Source organism: Emydura macquarii, unplaced genomic scaffold, assembly GCF_026122565.2.
Source record: "Emydura macquarii macquarii isolate MOO-44397 ecotype Brisbane River unplaced genomic scaffold, CSIRO-AGI_Emac_v2 contig_3530, whole genome shotgun sequence".
Taxonomy (NCBI): domain Eukaryota; kingdom Metazoa; phylum Chordata; order Testudines; family Chelidae; genus Emydura; species Emydura macquarii.
This window is the reverse complement of record NW_027133667.1, coordinates 7,043,314-7,064,236: the sequence shown is the minus strand read 5'-3', so window position 1 is coordinate 7,064,236 and position 20,923 is coordinate 7,043,314. Positions and strand designations below refer to the sequence as shown.

The following is a 20,923-nucleotide window of genomic DNA, read 5'->3' as shown; positions in this document are numbered from 1 at the left end:
AAAGACCATCTCTGGCAATGCAGGGTCATACAATTGAACGTTGCTAATTCTGTCTCTCTCTCACTCACACTTCTCTGTGTCTCTCTCCCTACCAGTCAGTTTGCTAGAGGATTGTGTTTTAGCAGTTTGTGGATGGAGGCTTTGTATTGCATTTGGTTGTCTGCTGTGTTTTTCGTTCCCACAAATTCTGTCTTGTGTATTTTGTTTTGGGTTTTCACTTACGGAAGAAACAGTATATCAACGGGCACTTAATTTGGGGTAGGTGGTGATCCTGAGGATGTGCAGGATAAACAGTGTATGGAAAAGGTAAGTCTCAGATTTTCACATGTGCAGTGTTGAATATCTTAGCCAGTGAATGAGAGGCTATACTTGTTGCTGATGAAGAGTGGATCCCATCTGTGCATAGGGGTCTGATAGGAATCCAAGGCACCTTTGCCCTGCCACACCTTCTATTATATTTCTTTGCCTCCTGTTTTGTGATGCCTGTTTCTTTTTATGTGCATATCTAGGCCAGTACAATACACTGGATACTTCGCTTCTCAGGCAATGCAGAATGGGAATCCAAATTATGCAATGGGTGTTGGCAGTACTTACAGAAAAAAGCAGAAATGTGAGGCTGCTGGAACATAAAATACAGGAAGGAACTGGGCGAATGCCTGGAGAAAATGCTAACAAGCAATCCCATCTGTGCCTGCCTTTGGCCTCCTGAATAACCAACAGATGTTATCTGGCCTAACCCAACCAAAAAGAATAGGTGTCATATTTGAACCTATTATGGCTAGATGCATTACCTTTTCCTACTAGAGGAAAAAAGAAGCAGATACACAGTCAGAATGGCTAAAATCTCGAACAGTAATACCATCACTGGAACATTCAACACACAGTATATTACATGAGAGATGACAGCTGTTTCTGAACTATATATTCATTTGCAATATGAAAAAGACCTTCATTCAGTCTGGGGTGCAGACTTGTTACCGTCTTCAAACAACTGCAGAAGCAGATTATGTTGTGAAAAAGAAATTGGAAAAGAAATGTGTGCACGCACACACCAATTTAGATAGCAGCAATTTTATTTTTGCCTAACATCTCAACTTGACAGCAAAAAAAGTATAACTGGAGAGTGTAAGTGCAGTCTAATGATTAGCAGCAGTCTAATGAGTAGCAGTAGATCTAAATTAACATAATACAGTGTTTCCCAGACTGAACTGTGGTTCCTTTGCGGAGCAGTGAAGGGTTCATGGGGGAGCCAGAAGTGTTTGGAATAAATTTCAATTGATACGCCAGTTTTTGTTTGTTCCTAACTAGGACACAATTAAATTAGACTCAAATCATCGGTGTCCTACCTATGGGTCTGTGTTTTATGCTGCTGTTGGGGCTGGGGCAGTCTCTGTGCCCTCCACTCTTACGGGGGGGTTCTCAGCAGAGGCTTCCTGCTGGAGCAGAGGGCACAGAAGGTATGTCTATAGTGCCGATGGACTCCTCGTGGAAGCAAGTGCCCTTCCCCCTGCCCCAGCCCAGATTTACTGACGGACTAGTGGCTCTTGCGCTAGCACTCTAAAATTAGCTGTGTAGACAAGTGCTTTGACATTGTGGCTTGGGCTGGAGCTCAGGTCCTGAAGCCCATCCTCCTCCTCTACGCTTCAAAGCCCGAGCCACTGCCTGTGGTAATGAAACTCCTGGCCCAAACCACAGTCTCTGCACAGCTGTTTTTTAGCACAGTAACGTGAGCCCCACTAGCTAGGATTGCCCACCCTCCAGGATTGTCCTGGAGTCTCCAGGAATTGAAGATGAGTCTTATGTTGTGATGAAACTCCAGGAATACAACCAACCACAACTGCCAACCCTACGTGCAAGCTCGAGTCTGTCTACTTGGGCTGGCAGTGTAAACATATCGAGAGGCTTCCAGTGCTGGCAACCGCCCCAGCGCTAGCAGATAGGGGAAGGAGCGTGAGATAGAGACAGGTGCCTTGTCTTGATAATGGAATGAGTTAAGCCTACATGTAGCATATCTTTTGGCTGAAGAAGATGATTTGAATAAAGTTATACAGAAGAGGAGGAAAAGTAGATAACACGATGATAGTTACATTACGTCTGGATAGTCACATTGCAGTATTACTGCAGAAAGTCTACAGCCACAACATCATGTATTTTTAAGTGTTAGTAACTGAAAGTATAAGGCCGAGGAAACTACAGAGATCTTTAGAAACCAACACCTGGAATTCATGAACAAAAACAGTGATTTTTCCTTCAGAAAGTAGAAGAATTAAAGCAGCTCCCCTGCCCTCCCCTCCCCCCCCCCCCAAAAAAAAAAAAAAAAAAAAAAGCAACTCTTCAGCGGCATCTTATGTGGCCATCCAAATTACACAAGACAAACAAGCGCACACCATTGGCGAGACTTGTCTCCTTCCGGTAGTAATAGACATGTAGAATTATGATTTGGGGAACAAGCAGCCCTGACACTGAAAACCATTGCTATGGCAATAACACTATCCATCAATGCATTCATGACCTTGCAGAAAACATCCAGGACCAGTTGATAGAATAAGTTTAAGAGTAGTCAATATTTGCACTACAGCTTGATCAACTACAGACATAGCTAACACAGAAATTGAGCCATGTTAGCTGAGATCTGTAAAAGCGAGTACAATAATTAAAGGACTTTTATTTGGCAAAGAAACCCCAACCTGAAAAACCAATAAGGAAATACAATCCTCAATAAATTCATAGTGGATGAAGGTCTTAAGTGGGTTATGTGGGGACTACAAGGGCTGGGCACTGACGGGGCAGCACCTGTAACTGGAGAGACCCTTGGGGTTGCAGCATGAGTAAAGAAAGAGGCACCAGCAGTAATGTGGAAACACTGGCTGATTCATCACCAAGCTTTGGCATCAAAAAAGTTGCACATAGAAATACAGGTGGCTCCCCCTCAACATTGTTGTTAAAATCAGTATTCTAAAAACCTGGGCAGTGAACACTTCGTTTCAGTATAATGTGCCAAGAGAGAGATTCTGACCACACTCACTTCTCTTTCACGCTAAGATCAGATGGTATCTCGTGGAAGCATGTTACAACACATCTTTAAATTGCATGACAAAATGAGAATTTTCCCCTGGGGAAAACAGACCTTGCAAATTATGTCTGTAATGAGGGCTGCTTGACCACATCTAGCTTACCTGGCATATATATCTGGCAAATTCAATTTACAGAACCTAACACTTCAAGCTACGAATACAAATATACTAAATATGAAAGAGAAAATCAGGGGATTCATAAAAAAGCTTTCTTTGGAAATGCCACACAGAAAAGGGAGTTACTGAAATGTTTCCAGGCGTGGAGATGTTATCAGACGTTTCGAAAGGGGTAAATGATCAAAATGCTATTGAGACCAGATATTGACTCATTTGTCTGGATTGTATTACATTTTGATGAATATTTTCCAGGAGTTGAACATGAATCTCTAAATACTGATTGGATCTGAAATCTGAACTCAGTAACAGTTGACTCCATTTCAACCTTAGGTATTTCAGCTCACAAAAATCTTAGAATTGTCAAGTGATCACACTCTGAAGACCACGTTTTCAAATCTAACAAACTAGGAATTCTGGATTTCTGTTAAAGGAGAGTACAAAGAACTCCGTGATGAAACTATGAAAATGCTGCTTCCACTTGCTCCCAGTTATCTCTGTAAGGCTGATTTTTCAGCAGTGATTTCTGTGTAAACTAAACATAGAAATTGTTTAAACCTGGAAACTATCATATATTCAACCAAACATTGCACAACGATGCAGTTTTAAATGGGCTCTTCTCACTAAAATCTTAGGATGTCTGAATTTACCAAAAATTCCATATAATCAAATTATAGTTTTAAAAACCCAGATTAGATCAAATTATATAATTAAACAAATTGTAGACATTTTAAATTGCAGAACTGTCCGAACTTTAAGATCCCTCTTGAATCTAGTGTCAAATACAAAAATATATATATTTTTGGTTGTGGGGAACCACCAAGTTTTAAAATAGCTGTAATGGAGCTGCAATACTAAAAGCTAGAGAACCACGATGTTAAACTATCTGCTACATTTCTTGCACTGAAATTTTGAAGCTTTGAAACATGTTCCTAAAATTCAAGAAAGGAGAAGGAGGAGAGGGAAATGTCCTCGCTTTCTGAATTTATGTATCTAAATAAGAATGGGGTGAATTTGAGGTTGGGACGTGGTGTGAAGCCAAAGCTCAGAATTCTTTTAGAATGGAAAATAAGAGCTAATTCTGAGATAATGCTCTTGCCTGTTCCTTTTCTCAATTCTATAGCAGGTAGATCTGACTAAGGCTTTATGGAATTACAGGTTATGGAAGGGGTCCAGGCAAAATGATGACTAGACTTAACACAGAGTTGTTCTGTTGTTGCTGCCAAAAATAGTCCTGCATGGAACTTGCTGAGTTTTAAACCCTTTACAGGAAGTAAGAGAATATCAAGAACTGTAAATATCACCTGGCAAAAGACTTTTAAAGACAAGATCTTAAGAAAATTGCCAGTCTTGCTACTGTAATATTTTCTGTGATGGGATGATTTTTTTTCTAAAATATGAAGGCTGAAATAGTACAAGAATGCCCCAGCTGTATGAGAAGAGTTCTATTAGAACTAACTGAAGACCAAAAAAAAAAAAAAGTTTCAGAATACACATTTTGAATGTAATGGAAAATCAGAATATGGACTATTTATGTTCTAGAGAGATTAAAATCAATTGTATATTTTCAGTAAACAAAACATTTGTTTGACATGTGCTTTTAATGGCAGTGCTGCAGGCTGCAATATTGTAGACACACTTAACTATCCTAATGTTCATGCATGCTGCAGATGTGATGTGGTGCTTTTGGTCTGTGAAGAGGGAGGGAGAGTTTCTTCTAAGATGAACTTTCTGCCAGAAAAGGACATGCCTTTTGCTTCATTTGTGTGATAGAGAAAGCAGCTCTCCTTTATCTCTATGCTCCCGATTCTGCAGCTTTGTCTTCCCCGAAAACAAGAGTGTGAACATAGCTGCATTTCCCTAGGGAAGAATATTCAAAATTTCATCCCTTTTCGTTCATAGAGGAGACAGCAGTGTCTTAACTTGCGCCATCACATCTTCAGGGATAATGAAGTCTTTATGCCCTTTCTTGAAGGTGGGTAGATATACAATAAATTATCCAAGTAATATCTAGAAGCTGAATAGAGATAAGTACTTAGTAAATAAGGTGATATAATAGTGTTGCCAGCACTCATGATTTTATCGCAAGCCGCATGATATTTGGTGTTTGTCTTAAAGACCTGCTGCTGAAACCAAGAGGATTCCATGAGAACATCAGCTTTCACTTAAATTATATTTCTAGCCCACTTGGTTGTAGAGAAAAGCTTGAAAAGGTGTGACTTAAATGATCAGATGGAAGTCAAATAAAAAGGAACTTCAAATGTATTACATTTTAAAATATCATTCCTTTAGGCCACTTGTTTTTTGAGGTTTTTTTGGGGGGGGCGGGGGGAGCTGATGATTTTTTGAACACTTGAATTTGGCAATAGTGATCATGTATATAAAATTTTACGTATTTTGATTTTATTTTTGTTTCCATCCTTCATATGTTGCTTGTTTGTATTATATTGTAAATTCTTGGAGGCAAGGGATTGTGTTTTGAAAGGAAAGAATCCTATTCTGCATCCCCATACCCCTTCAGGTTTATTGGCAGTATTGGACTTGCTTTGTTGGTAAGGGATTGATGTTAGTTTACTATGATCTGCAAATTTCAGTAGAAGCTGCCTCAGATAAATTGGAATGTAGTTCATACAAAAAGTTTGATCTAAATTCTCAGGATTTGTAAATTATTGTAGGATTCTGAAAAATGTCTGCATACTGCTTACATTTTAAGTATGGAAGTGCAGTATATTTTTTAATCTCTGCAGGCTTTTTTTCACATCGCGGCTTAATGTTCAGGCAATAAGTTAAATGCAAACTATTTGTTTTTTCTTTTTGTATCACAGTAAATGATTCTAAGGGGAGTAACACTAATAACTTTGTAGTAAGAAGTGTACCCAGACTACATAGAATGCATATTTTAGGCTTCATCTGTAAACTGATGAATTATTTGCAATCCTGTCTGATGCATGGATTTGGTCAGTTGTGTTGGATGGAACAGGAAAGTTGTTCTGGTCTGGGGGTGAAATATTTTTAAAAAGTGACCTATTAAAAGTGAAATCAAAAGTTATTTATTCCAAGTTACTGGTTGGAATAGTTAACTCATAGCAGCAATGGTTACTGATTTGACTTTTAAGTTACTTTTATACCTCCTGTTCAATACACAATAAAATACTGTCCATTTATTGTACATTTGTGCTTGGCACAAGAATTACTGCCTTGTGAAGAGACAAGTAAAATCTATTATCTTAAATTTCTCAGTTTCTGGTTATTTCATATGATACTTTAACAAACTGTTACATAACTGGTTACCTAAAAATGCGGTTTGTGAATGCAGCTTTCTACAAGACAGTTCAGGGGCAGAGTTTGGCCTTAATATTAATTATGGAATGGAGTGTACAGCACCGCTCTGTAATTCAGTCATCTTGACTTAAAATGGGAAAAGATCATGTGTAAAATTTTCAAAATTGCTTAAGTGAGTCAAGTGCCTATTTAAAATATGTAAGTGACTTAGGCTCTGAAGTTCCATTTTCAAAATGTTACCCCATGCTCTCAAAGACAAGGTGAAATTGTTAATCAACAATTTGGAATCTTCTAGCTATCAATATTCTATGTATAATGCAAAATGCTTGCTTTTTTTCTTGCGTTCCTCTGTGATATTTCAAGTGATAAATAATATAATAGGGCCACATTAAGCCTTTGTTAAGCAGATGTTCCCATTGACCTCAGTAGAGAGGTCTGCTTTAAAAAATGCTGATGGCTTGATATAGCCCCAAGAAATTATCTATCTTGCTATACTTATTTGTATGTTCAATTTTCCCAGTTGTGAAGAAACACATGTTCTGTGCATATACATGTACATATCAGACTATGGAGGTATTGCTATACATCCATAATTAAAGCTAAGACTTGAATTTAAGGCAGGTCTGAAATCCCTCATTCACCCCTTTAGTTAAAGATTGAAGTCATCATATTTAATATCCTAATTCTTCAAGGCCAAGCTGAATTTCTCATAATTTTTGAGCTAAGTCTTAGACACAGGAAACATTTTAAAATGGGCCTTTTATAAAATTTCCTCATGAGATTCTAGTTCTTTTGCAGGCTGCTACAGCTAGACGACGACAGTAACTAGAAACTCAACTTCGCACTGCTTCATTTTCATAACATACCAGAATTAAAGACATATATTAGAAACCTAACCTAAAACCTAATAACTTGTAGGTTATTTCCCCTAATCCATAATAACCAATTTTAGATCTGCAAAGAAAACCCACTTCCCTTCTCCTGCATTGCCCAATCTAAATACTTACTTCAACTCTGCTCACATGGGCTTAAAATGGAGTCTCAGACAGGGGAACCCAGTTCCTGTGAGCCTAGGCATTGGCATTTCAGGTGTTCTTATTGTGCCATGGTGCATAGAAGCTGGGCCTAGCACATCAGATCCTCCAACACAGACTTGTTCCACCCCTGCTGCCAGTCAAGGCCAGTTTCACCCACCATCCCCATCCTCTCCAAGGGACCTCAAAAGAAAGGAAACTATGCTAGCGAGGGGCCTCCCTTTAACAAACCATCTGTTTCTAAAATGATACATTTGTAATTGGCACATACTGTTATGCCTTTCTCGTATGACCACCCCAAGCTCTGATTTAAACATCACACCTTAATATATTCCCTGTGATATATACACGTCTGTGTAACGTATGTGTAGAAACATTCCAAACATGGACATCATAGCAAAAACATAGGGCAGATTTTCTGTTGCCTTGCATTCTTAATGTAGTTAACTCAGTTGAGAATTGGGTTGTTCATTAGAGGGCACTGTTGCTTTGTTAAATATGTTTGTATCTGATATTTAGTAAAGAATAATACATTTAATTTATTAGCTTTGCTTAAAAATATTTTTTAGCACTCAATTTTATTCTCACTAGTTTTAATACTTGGTGTGATGTCGATTTAAAAGGACTTCGTTGTGTTTTGGTACACACCCTTCACATCCCTTGCTAGCTGCAATTCCAATTGTAAACTGTAACAAGAAGGGTTTCTTCAGGTATGTTATCAGCAAGAAGACGGTCAGGGAAAGTGTGGACCCCTTACTGAATGGGGAAGGCAACCTAGTGACAGATGATATAGAAAAAGCTGAAGTACTCAATGCTTCTTTTGCCTCTGTCTTCACAGACAAAGTCAGCTCCCAGACTGCTGCACTGGGCAGCACAGTATGGGGAGGAGGTGAGCAGCCCTCAGTGAAAGAACAGGTCCAGGACTATTTAGAAAAGCTGGGCATGCACAAATCCATAGGGCTGGCTGCAATGCATTTAAGGGTGCTGAGGGAATTGGCTGATGTGATTGCAGAGCCATTGGCCATTATCTTTGAAAACTCGTGGCGATTGGGGGAGGTCCTGGATGATTGGAAAAAGGCAAATATAGTGCCCATCTTCAAAAAAGGGAAGGAGGAGAATCCGGAGAACTACAGACAAGTCAGCCTCATCTCAGTATCTGGAAAAATCATGGAGCATGTCCTCAAGGAATCCATTTTGAGGCACTAGGACAAAAGGAAGTTTATCAGGAACAGTCAGCATGGATTCACCAAGAGCAAGTCATGCATTAGCAACCTGATTGCCTTCTGTGATTAAATGACTGGTTCTGTGGATGTGGGGAAAGCAGTGGACGTGATATAGCTTGACTTCAGCAAAGATTTTGATACGGTCTCCCACAGTGTTATTGCCAGCAAGTTAAAGAAGTATGGGTTGGATGAATGGACTATAAAGGGGATAGAAAGCTGACTAGATCATCAGGTTCAATGGGTAGTGATCAGCGGCTTGATGTCTAGTGGGCAGCCGGTATCAAGCAGAGTGCCCCAGGTGTCAGTCATGCGGCCGGTTTTGTTCAACGTCTTCATTAATAATCTAGATGATGGAGTGGATTTTACCCTCAGCAAGTTTGCGGATGACACTAAGCTGGGGGAGTGGTAGATATGCTGGAGCGTAGGAGTAGGATACAGAGTGACCTAGACAAATTAGAGGATTGGACCAAAAGAAATCTTATGAGATTCAACAAAGACAAGTGCCTTAGGATAGACGAATCCCATGCACTGCTACGGACTGGGGACTGACTGGCTAAGCAGCAGTTTTACAGAAAAGGACCTGGGGGTTACAGTGGACAAGAAGCTGGATATGAGTCAACAGTGTGTCCTTATTGCCAAGAAGGCTAACGGCATATTGGGCTGCATTAGAAGGAGCATTGCCAGCAGAATCCAGAGGGCAACGAAAATGATTAGGGGCTGGATCACATGACTTATGAGGAGAGGCTGAGGGAGCTGGGTTTATTTAGTCTTCAGAAGAGAAAAGTGATGGGGGATTTGATAGCAGCCTTCAACTACCTGAAGAGGGGTTCCGGGGATGATGGAGCTATGCTCTTTTCAGTGGTGGAAGATGACAGAACAAGGAGCAATGATCTTAAGTTGCAGTGGGGGAGGTCTAGATTGGATATTAGGAAAAACTTTTTCACTAAGAGAGTGGTGAAGCACTGGAATGGGTTACCTAGGGAGGTGTTGGAATCTCCATCCTTAGATATTTTTAAGGCCCAGCTTGACAAAACCCTGGCTGGGATGATTAAGTTGGTGTTGGTCCTGCTTTAGATGACCTCCTAAGGTCCCTTCCAACCCTACTGTTCTATGAACAGTTTTTGCCAACTCCTAGTAATTTTATCACAAGTCTCGCAATTTCTAGGTTTATTTAAGATTCACATAACATGATTCCTGGCTTTGACCTGGCAAATTTTCTGTTAGTCAAAAGAGCCACCATCTTCCATTGCTATCAATGAAAAGACACCAAGTTGTCCTGGAGAAAGATGGCTGCCATTTCCCTACAGTCTTCGTATAAGAAAGTGAGGCTGCCCCTACAAAGATGACCGCCATTACCGTTGTTTTAGTGAGAGCGAAACCAGGCTGACCTTATAGAAATAGCTGCTGTTCTGTGGTTAGGGGACTAGACAAGACACCATGATAAAAATGGGAATCTGGGGAGCAGGGAAGAGTGAGGACATGCATGGGGATGGCGGTGGCAGAAGAAGGCTGAGAATAGCTGAATCAGGGTATGGGGTAGGAGACTAAAGGAAGGTATGGTTGGAGTTTGAGGGCTTGTCTACATGGGGAAATTTACAAACATAATTCTAGTAAATTGTATTGATAGTTACACCAGAATAACTCCCCACATGGACAATCCCATTCTGGATTAAGAGTGCCTTTGTCTAGTTTACCTTATATCATTTCCAAATCGACGTAAAAGTAAGGGATATAATTAGAAAAAGTAAATTTCCCTGTGTAGACAGGCCCTGAGGTGGGCACAGAGAAGAAGGGAGCAGCAGAAAACTAAGGAGGTGCAGCAGTCAGGAGCATACTTAAGGGAAAAGGGGGAGCACAAGAATATGAGGGGATGGGAAAATGAGATGTCGGTCGACTGTAGGGTCCAGAGAAGAGACTGGAGAGGACAATGTGGGGTGCAAGAAGGAGGGTGAGGTGGTTCAGAGGAATGTGAGAGGTGGGAGAAGACTAAAAGATGGGGAAAATGAAAAGGTTTAGGAAGAGACTAATGGGGATGCAGGGAAGAGAAGGTAACAGTGGGGAAAATACAAAAGAAAAGAGGGAAAATATGGGGGCAGAGACAGAAGACTGTGTGGGATAGAGGAGGATATGGGGCGGGGGGGGGGGGAGACCAGGGTGGTGATCTAGCAGAGGAACAGATGATAGAATGGAAGCTTCTCCACCCCAGGGGTTAGCAGACAGCCCAGAAGGGAAACTGAGGTGTTTTGATAGGTTGGTTGGATTTTGGACCTGGAGTACTCTCTCACCCTTTAGTTCTTAAATGGTCAAAAAGCACAAGGCAAACTTTTTTAAAATGTGGTTGTTTTTTTTTAATCTTACCATTTTTAAGCCAATCTCGTGTTTGAGGACCTGACGTAATGCTTTGCATCAGCAATATTGCAGTTACATTATTTTAACAAGTCTATTCCTTTAGCTGCTTGCTTTTGCCTTTTAATTAGATTCTGTAATACTTAAAATTATGCAAATACTGTGGACTAAAATAGTTACCTGAAAATATGTAGTGAAATGGTTCTTCAGAAGCCCTTGGGGTAACTGCTGGGTTGTTTGTTTTTTTGGCAAAATAATGTTTGCAGAAAAACCCAAGAATCTTCATGGCCTCTAAAATCCAAATGTACAGATTTTTATCTGTAAATAATCATGCTAAACTACCTGTAGTTGCTTATTAACCGGGGTGTGCACAAGGAGGGACAATCAGGGGTACGGACCCTCCCCCAAAATCTCTGTGTCCCTGCATCCCGGGGAGGGAGGAAGCAGCAGGATGGCTGGCTGCTGGCTGAACTCCTCCTCCCCCCACTCTTACAACTGCAGCCTGCTGCTTCCCCTTCCCTTCTGGCGTGGCCTCTGCCCTTGACTCACCTCAGTGGGCGCTGTGCGCAAAGCAGGCAGCAGCACTGGGACTCCAGCAATGTGGAAGGAGAAGCAGCAGGCTGCAGCTGTAGGGATGGAGGGGGGGCTGGAGGGAGGAGAAGGAGTTCAGCTGGCAGACAGCCATCCTGCTGCTTTCCCCTCCTTCTGGGCTGCAGGGTCTTGCTGCTGTGCTTTCCTGCCAGAGGCGTCCTGAGAAATCTGGGCGGGGGTCACACAAACCTCTCATTTGTGTGTGTTTCATGTGCCCCTCCAGAAAGGTTCAAATTTAAATTCCTGCACGTGCCCCTGCTTATTAAGCTTTTCTGGTCTCTGCAGTGCTTCTGAGAACATGTAGGCTGGGCCGGCCTTAGGGCTGGGCAGGCTTGGCTGCCACCCAAGGCACTGTGCTCAGGGGGGCACCGTGCTGGTACCTCCCACCTGAACTGCTGATAGCCAGCGGGGCTTTGAGGCAGCCAGGCAGGCGTGGTAGCGTCTGGAGAGGTTGGGCCAACCAAGCTGCAAGAAGGGCAGCTGGATCATCTGGGTAACTCTTCCAAAGCTGGGGTCTCCCTCCTCCCCTCGCTGCCGTGCTCCACTGCTGTCTGCAGCCACTGTTGCTCCTGCTGCCCCCCCACTGCCCATGGAGCTACCCCTGGCTAAACTCCTTGGAGCCTGGCTCCCATCTGCTGTGCTGAGCACGGGGGGGGAGGGGGTGCTGATGTTGGGGTGTCCCCCTTTCCCCACCCATGTACCTGGTCTCCACTGAGCTGGAGGGAGGGGGAGCGTGTCTGTGCTGATGCCTTGGGTCCAGAGTGGGTGCTGCCAGTGCTACTGTTCAGGCACCTGATTCCTCAGCTTAGAGACAGCGTGCTGACACATTTCCCCCCCCCCCCCCAACACACTTTTTCTCACACTCCCCTTCCTACACACACACACTCTCTCTCTCTCCCTCCCTCTCTCACACACCAGGTGTGCTAGAACAATTTTTATAGGGGGGAGCTAAGAGCCATTGAACCGAACTGTAAACCCTGTATATAATGGAAACCACTTCAAGTCAGGGGGTGCAGTAGCACCCCAAGTACCCATAATTCCAGCACTTATGTCTCACACTCTCTCTCTCTCACACAGACCCCCCAAAATACACACACACATACATTGTTGTTGTTACTTCTTGGTACTTATATTTTTTCATATTTTATTTATTTATTTATTTATTTTTATTCTTTCAAAATTTGTTGAGGATTACAGTACTGTTGCAGTTTTTTGACTGGTCTGTGCATTTCATAATTTTATTCCTCTCCTAGGCCAAAATTTAATTCTTTGAGTAGTGAGTTCTAAAATGCCTAACCTGTCCTGTCTGGAGTAATTATCATTATTACTTTTATTACCATATTGCACTTTATCATTAATTACTTAAAGTGGTACAATCAAATAATAGTATCCTTCTAGAATGTAAATTTAGCTTGTACTTACCTTAGTAATGCCAGTTTTTAAAAAATAGTTAACACATAACTTTAGACTGTGCAGATGAAGGTTGCTTATTTTGAAATGGTATTTTTAATTATATCTGTAAAACAACTTAAAATTCATATGAAAATAAATGCGGTTCCAAATCTGATGATGATAGTAATGATGGAGTCAAATGTTATTGAGTCATGAACATGATTGTAATTGGTAAACATAAATACCAAAATAATTAGAAAAATAAATTCCGGTATTTATTAAAGGGGAGGGGGAAAACCTTAATCAAGTATGTTAAAATTAAGTAAATACGTTTTTAGTGGAGTGAAAAACAGCTGACTAAAATAAAGATAGATAATGGCAGTATCACAGAGTGTGTCTGGTGCAGAAAGTAAGCTGGTTATAAGCAGATTTTATTCATTTTTATTTCTCTCTCCTGAAGACCTAAAGACAGTGGACAGAATATCAAACTTGTTTCTGATATGTGATAAAGCTCCAGAACTGATACCTCAAGGTTTGGGATTGGGATTATCTTGCTGTATTTATCTCCTGATTGTTCTAAATTTACATCTAAACTCAAAATATGGCTTTAATCAGTGTTAGTATATATATTTTTTCTTTCTTTATATAGTGCTCCTGTCAGCTAATTTCGGAATTATTATCTGCAAAAAATGTAGTTTTCAGGTTAAAGTTGCACCCCCGACACTCCACCAAAATCTGAAATGGCACTCCTGGTGAGTCAGTCTTGCTCTGGCAAGATGCAGCTCCTGTCCATGGAGCCTACCTTGAGCTGCAGGCCAAGCACCAGGCACCATACGTCACAGCAGCAGTGCAGAAGTAAGAGTGGCAATACACCGTATATACCATGCCACCCTTATGTCTGCACTGCTGCTGCTGGTGGTGTTGCCTTCGGAGCTGGGCAGCTGGCCAGCACCAGCCGCCCAGCCTATGATTGATTTCTGCCAGGGCTGAGCCCCAGCACCTTTTTCAATACAAATTAAACACTAGGGCGAGGCAGCGGAGCCTGGAGGCAATGCGGGGGTGGGTGGGGAGCTGTGAAGGTTGGGGCAATGGGAAGATGGGGAACCATAGGGGTCAGGGGCGATGGTGGGGTGGGGAGCCCATGGGGACCAGGTGCACCAAAATACAAGTTCGCCCAAGGCGTCATGTTCCCTAAAGCCAACCCTGGCAGTAGGATAGGCTCCAGTAGTACAGTGGTCATTATATGGGTAAATGGATTTAATGGAGACTATCTTGTCAAAGCAGCTACTTAAGTCTGTAAGGAGAAGATTTGGCATGCAGCAATATGATTTCTGGCAGCCCTGAAGCTCAGGACAGAAATGTGCTTCAGCTGCTGACAGATGTTACCATCCTTGTATATGTTACTAGCATTGAAGCTTGGGTGAATACTACAAAAAATGAGCCACTCACAGACTATTGAGTAAAAGTTACGTGCTTCAGTGTTCTGCAAATGTTTGCAAAGCTGTCTGCAGAGCATGTGCGTCTTAGGCCTGGTCTACACTGGTGACGGAGGTCGACGTAACGTCACTTACGTCGATCTCCGAAAGCCTGCATCTACACTGGCATGGCAGTTCCATCGACTTAAACCGCAGCAAAAGTCGACGTAATAAAACCACCTCCGCAAGTGGCGTAGCGCCTAATTTGAATTTATTGGGTTGATTTTGCATCAGTGTAGACAGAGCGTAATGTAATTCAACGTTAATGGCCTCCGGGAGGTATCCCACAATGCCCCATTATGACCACTCCGGACATTCGCGCTCTGCTGTTACATGGTCACGCTACCTGGAAATGGCCCCTCCCCTCATGCCCTGGGAAAATTTGAATTTTCGTTTCCTGTGCAGCCAGCATGGAGAGAGCTTTGTCGCTGTAATCTTCATGGCTACTGCAAGGCCCAAACGCGCTCCAGCATGGAGTCGACCAGAGGTCATAGATCTCATGGGTCTGTAGGGCGAGGAGTCTGTTATGGCTCAGCTCAGAGCCAGCAAAAGGAATTTGGACATTTACGGGAAGATATCCCAGGGCATGCTGGAGAAGGGACACAACAGGGACACGCAGCAGTGCCGCATGAAGATCAAGGAGCTGCATCAGTCATATCAGAAAGCCAGGGAAGCTAACAGCTGTTCTGGCTCCTCACCAAAAACGTGCCGCTTCTACGAGAAGTTGCATGCAATTCTTGGCGGCGACCCCAGCACGGTGCCACCCCGCAGCATCGATACCTCCGCTAGATCACAGTCCATGGACAATGATGAGGACTCCGTGGATGAGGAGGAGGAGGCTGACGAGAGCAGGGTGCAGGAGAGCGGGGTGTCCGTTATCCCAGACAGTCAGGACCTATTCCTGACCCCAGAGCAGTCCAGCAGCTCACAGGACAGCAATAATGATCCCAGGGAAGGCACATCTGGTGAGTTTGTTTCCTCCTTAGTAGTTCTGTTCTTTTTAAATGTTTGTGTGTGGGGGGCGGGGGTGGGAGACAGGAAGGGGATTTCAGGCATTCAGTGGACTGTACTGGGGGGTTACCCCCGGAACAGATTATTTATGTGCAGAGATATTGTGACCCTTCTGTGCCTAGGGTAGCCACCTGAAAATGCCAAAGTCAGGGTAGGCTGCAAAAGGAGAGCAGATTCTCTCAGCACTGAGGGGTGGCACTGAAGCCGGGTTTCCCAACCAGCCACAAACTTTGCTTCTGATTTCCCAAACCAGTTATCAAGAAGCTAGTACACAAATACACACAACCCTCTTTACTGCATTCCAGTCTCCAGCCCCCAATCAGCCACTAGGTCCAGTAAAGAGACCAGTTATTTAAACTCTATGCTCTTTATTAAAAAGGTTTCTCCTGACCCGAAAGGGTCAGACACAATACCAGATCAATATAAGTTTGGATCCCATCCAAATTACCATGCTGCCAGCCAATCCTTTAGTAACTAAAACTAAAGGTTTATTATAAAAAGAAAGGAACAAACTATAAGAGAAATGTTAAAAGATTAAAGCAGTCAGATACATACAAATGATTTGAAAGTCCATACATATCCGGTTTCTAGAAGAATTGTGAAGGCTTGCATAGTCCCTCTGGTATGCATCCAGTACCTGGATGGGTCTCAGTCCTTTGTTTCACAACTTCAGTTGCAAATGACTTGATCCAGAGGTAGATAGTGGCTAAAGGCTGAACCCGGCTGAAGACAAAATGGACCCTGAGCCCCTGCTTTTTATGTCCTCTGGCCCTTGCCATGCTGCTTGTGGAATTTCACAGGAACCAAAATGGAGTCCAGAGTCACATGAGCAAGTCCTGGTGACTCATCAGGTATATTTCTGGCTTCTCCCCCCCAGGCCCCTTGCATCTGTGAATTTCTTAATGGGTTATTAAGCAGGCTATTGTTCTGCAGCCATCCTGTCTGGGGTGTGACCCAGACATAGCACAATTTGAAATACAGGTATATCAAATATATCCATAACTTCCATTACACATATAACTCATGAATATAAACATTATCATCTTACTTAGCACTTTATAGCCTTTCTAACAGTACCTGACATGGCATATCCCACATGAATGATTATGATTTTGACATACTGATGTCAAACAATATACTAAATGCCCCGCCTCCCGATCCAGCCAGTGTGACACCCCCAACTCGAGATTGATGTAGAAGGGAGTAATCAGAACTCCTGAATACACCTCAGGGGCCCCCTTATTCCGCTAACATGACAGATATGCTCCGGGAATCATCAGTTGATATCAAGGAAACTTTAATGTAGGTAATCTGTTATCCTTTGCACAAGATTTCGGGGGAGGGCAGCCTTGTTCCTTCCTACCCGGTAGGATACTTTGCTGTGCCACGCTGCAATCAAGGGAGCCAGCATCATGTTGGAACACAGCATAATGGCATAAGGCCAGACTGGTACCCCGCTGCGTGCAGCAAATCTTCCCTTTCCTCGTGCGTTACCCTCAGGAAACTGATATCGCTGATGGTCACCTAGGGAAGACGGTGCATGTTTAAAATACCGGAGCTGTACAGCTGATACCCTGTACCTCTGTATTCCCCATTGTAGTGTCTTACCAAGACACTTTAATTATTTTGATTTGGTTTCAGAGACTATTAAACCCCCCAACCTCCCCGCACTGTCCTCGGATCCCCTGTGGCCGCCTCGTGACAAAACGGTCATCCAAATTAAACCAGGCACCCCTCTAATACAGGGCATTTGAAATGAGCTTTTTAAAGATTATTAATCCTCTCTATAGCACAGTAAAGTGCCCCTGGCTTACCATCTCTGTAAGGGCACAGTGAGCCGACCCTTCTGGGATGTTAGCGTCTGGGATGGAATGAGCGTCTGGGTTGGCCTTGTGCACTGCAAGGGGAGTATTTTACACATTGTTGCATTTGTTTCATTTTCTTAGGTCTGCTAACAATGGCAACCTTGTGCATTTCTTTTCATTCTGTAGACATCCTGACCTTGGCCCAACCCTCTAGAAATGCTGCGGAAAGACTATCGCAGGCTAGAAAGAGGAAAAAAAAATCAAGAGACGACATGTTTGGCGAGCTCATGAACACCTCCGCGGCAGCAGAGACAGACCTCAGAGCATGGCAGCTGACCTTGTCCCAGAATATGGACATGGACAGGGAGAGTCGCAGAGAAATGCAGGAGCATGATCGCAGTACCACACAGGAGATGCTGTGAATCATGCGCGACCAGGCAGACATGCTCCGGTGGCTTGTGGAGCTTCAGGAGGAGTGGAGGCCGGACAGAGTCCCACTGCAGCCCCTCCATAACACTCCTCCACCTATGGCTTTGCTGCCCTGCTTCTCCTTCACTCCCAAGAAGTCTCTGAGGAGAATGGCCAGGCTGCAGTACGTGATGCACTCCACCCCGGTGGAGGTGAGCAGAAAGCAGCGGCGGCCCCGCTGACAGCTGGCCTGCAAGCAACCACTCTACTCCTTGAGACTGTGAATGAACACTTCCCTCCCCCCCATGACTTGAATGTTAATAAATAAAAGTTTGCGTAATTTCAACACGTTTCTTTATTAAATCATATCTTGTTCAGGAGGGATTTGGTGGGTACTGATATCGATGATGTGGGGGGATGTTGAGCAAAGGCAAATAACATACAGGAACAGAAATCAGTCCTGCATCTCATTGCAGAACCCGGTTTTCAAAGTCTCCCTGATGCAAAGTGCTCTGCAGTTAGCTCTCAGCGTATTGCTGGCATCTGGCTGCTCATAATTGGCGTCCAGTCTTTTTGCCTCCATAGCCTAACCCTCAGAGAACCTCTCCCCCTTTGCTTCACACACATTATGAAGAACACAGCATGCAGATATCACTGATGGGAGGTTCTTTTCACTCATGTCCAGCCTAGTGAGCAGACTCCTCCATCTGGCCTTTAAACGCCCAAATGCACAGTCTACAACCATTCTGCAAGTGCTTAACCTGTTATTAAAACACTCCTTGTCGCTGTCAAGGTGCCCGGTGTACGGGCTTCATTAGCTAAGAGAGCAAGGGGTAAGCAGGGTCCCCCAGGATCACTATTGGCATTTCCACACCCACAATTTTTTGGTTAGGGAAGAAAGTTCCCGCCTTTATTTATTTATAAAGTGCCCACCTGTTATTTATTTTAACAATCAGAATGATTGAAACCTTCTGTTTCAAGCTTTTTTAATGGAGCGTTTCAAAATGACTTCATTGCAATTCTTTTTTTGATTTTTAATGTGTCACATTTTTTAAAAGTTTACATTAGAACAAAATGTTTCAATCTATCTGGAATAATATTTTTTAGAATTTCATGGGAAATTTTTAAAATTAAGTATTTGTTCCATTTCAGAATGGGGGAAAAAGTCAGAATTATGGAATTTCCCACAAAACAGAAAATCCAGTTCCTGCACAGCTCTGGTGAATATTCTAACTGCAGCTAACCTTTCATCAGGAATCCATAGACTGATTATCTACATAAAATGTTTGTGCAATAATTTTGAATAATGAACAAAGTCATGCAAAGAACAGTCAGTTTAAACAATATTGGAACAGAAAAAAAGGGCTGAATTCATCTGGCAAAAGAACACTAGTTTGTTCATCCAGCTCTGAAAAGTTAGTTCAGAAAAATATCTGAACAACTGGGTAGGAACTTGGGGATGGGGAACAGAGAGGGATTTGACAAATACCTAGTAATAATACAAAGCCATCTGCCCAAACAGGAAAACGGTTACATGTTTTATGTTTGTTCTGCACTGCTCCTGATTTTATCCTGCTCCTGATTTTTTACTTCCTGGTAAATCCTTTGGGAATTTTATGTCATTTTGGATTAGTTTGTGATTGCAAAGAAAAGTTATTAATTAAATGTGGAACTTGAATTGAATTACCCTGAACTATTCCGAAAATAATCTTATGTTTTTCAGGAGACCGATGAACAGAAACGTCACCAAATTGCTGATGAGCTTTTGCATACAGAAAGAGCCTATGTCAGCCGACTTGACCTCTTAGACAAGGTGAATTTTGCTTTAAGAAGTGCTTCATTCTTTTGCTTACTTACACTGCAGTTCATGAGAGCTTTATCTGTATTTGTAAAAACTTTATACAGACGTGAAAGTTTGCCTTCTGCTAATTCTCCTAACTAAGCAGTCATTTGCAACAACCACTTATTTTTTGTTTTTGTTTTTTAAAGAATGTTAATGTTTGTAAAACATACTAGACCCTATTGGGTACTGAAACTGAATTCTTATATTTATGTAGACTACAGTGTGAGCAATAGAAATGCAAGCTTCCTTACCAGTGGGACAGCCTAGAAGGAGGAGGGTAGGGTAATTTCATCTCCGTGCTCATTCATTTCTTGGCCTTTGCTGAAACTGCCAACAAGGGTGCCAGTGTATGTGTCTGATGTAATCACCTGTGCACTAAGAATTGGACTGAGATCACCACACCTCTTGCATAAAAGCCATCAGTCTCTTTGGTAGAACTTTTGATGTCTACTGAGGTTAGCCAGCTTTCAAACAGTGACCTAGAAGAGAAGTATCCTAATTTACACCTTCACTGCTCTATTCTTCCATCATATGGTCTGATTAATTCCAGTTATAGTGAATGGGAGTTACTCATATCCTGTGATGGAAGAATTGAGCCCTTGCACTTTTCACAGCTTCAAACTATAGTTTTTATTTCTTAAATGTCAGACTATCTGCAGTTTTCTCATTCTTTCTTTGAGCCTATTTGCTTTCTTATATATATCCACTATACCTAGATGTCTCTGATCATGCATTGCTGTGTCAGCTGACGTTGTTCTTCATCTTCATTGCATATTGATGTTTCCCGGGTCTAGTGCATGAACTTGAAAATCAAGCTCAGGTCTGAAAAGTCCTAATTGCTATATTAAACAGCTGGTAGCTGTCAGACTACTTAGCGATATCAATTTTGGCTTTCATGAATATGGGGGAAATGATTTACATAGCTGTCTCACATGAACATGTTGTGTTGAAAATAGAACCTTCTTGCAAATAAAAGCTTTGTTTTAGGGACAGAAGAAATCACAGTAAAATATTCAAATTTGCTTTTAGTCTCTTCTGACTGGCACTGTAGAATTATTTTTACTATACCAATTTTAGATGCATTTCTGCATGCAAGTTTTTGCAAATATCAGGTAAAATTCTGAGAAAAGTTTACTGACATCATGAAAGGAAAGGAGAATAGTGAAGGCTGAGTTTATTTCCCTACATTTGGTTAAAATAATACTTATATAGTGTTTATAATCTTTAAATTACAATACCAACATTAATTGATGATCCTCACAAAACCCCAAGCAAAGGAAATAAGTATTGGTTTGTAAGAATCGCTCCAAAAAACAAAACTGTAA

The 20,923-nt window shown here is 42.2% G+C and overlaps 1 protein-coding gene across 3 annotated transcripts in view; it reads left to right on the top strand.

Moving 5' to 3' along the window:
* The window catches only part of FGD4 (FYVE, RhoGEF and PH domain containing 4), a 172,926-nt gene that overhangs the window by 120,089 nt on the left and 31,914 nt on the right, over positions 1-20,923 (top strand). For all 3 annotated transcript variants that reach the window (XM_067536055.1, XM_067536056.1, XM_067536054.1), the window contains exon 5: positions 19,479-19,568. In XM_067536055.1, the coding sequence (XP_067392156.1) occupies positions 19,479-19,568 (90 nt within the window). The remainder of the gene's footprint in view (positions 1-19,478; positions 19,569-20,923) is intronic.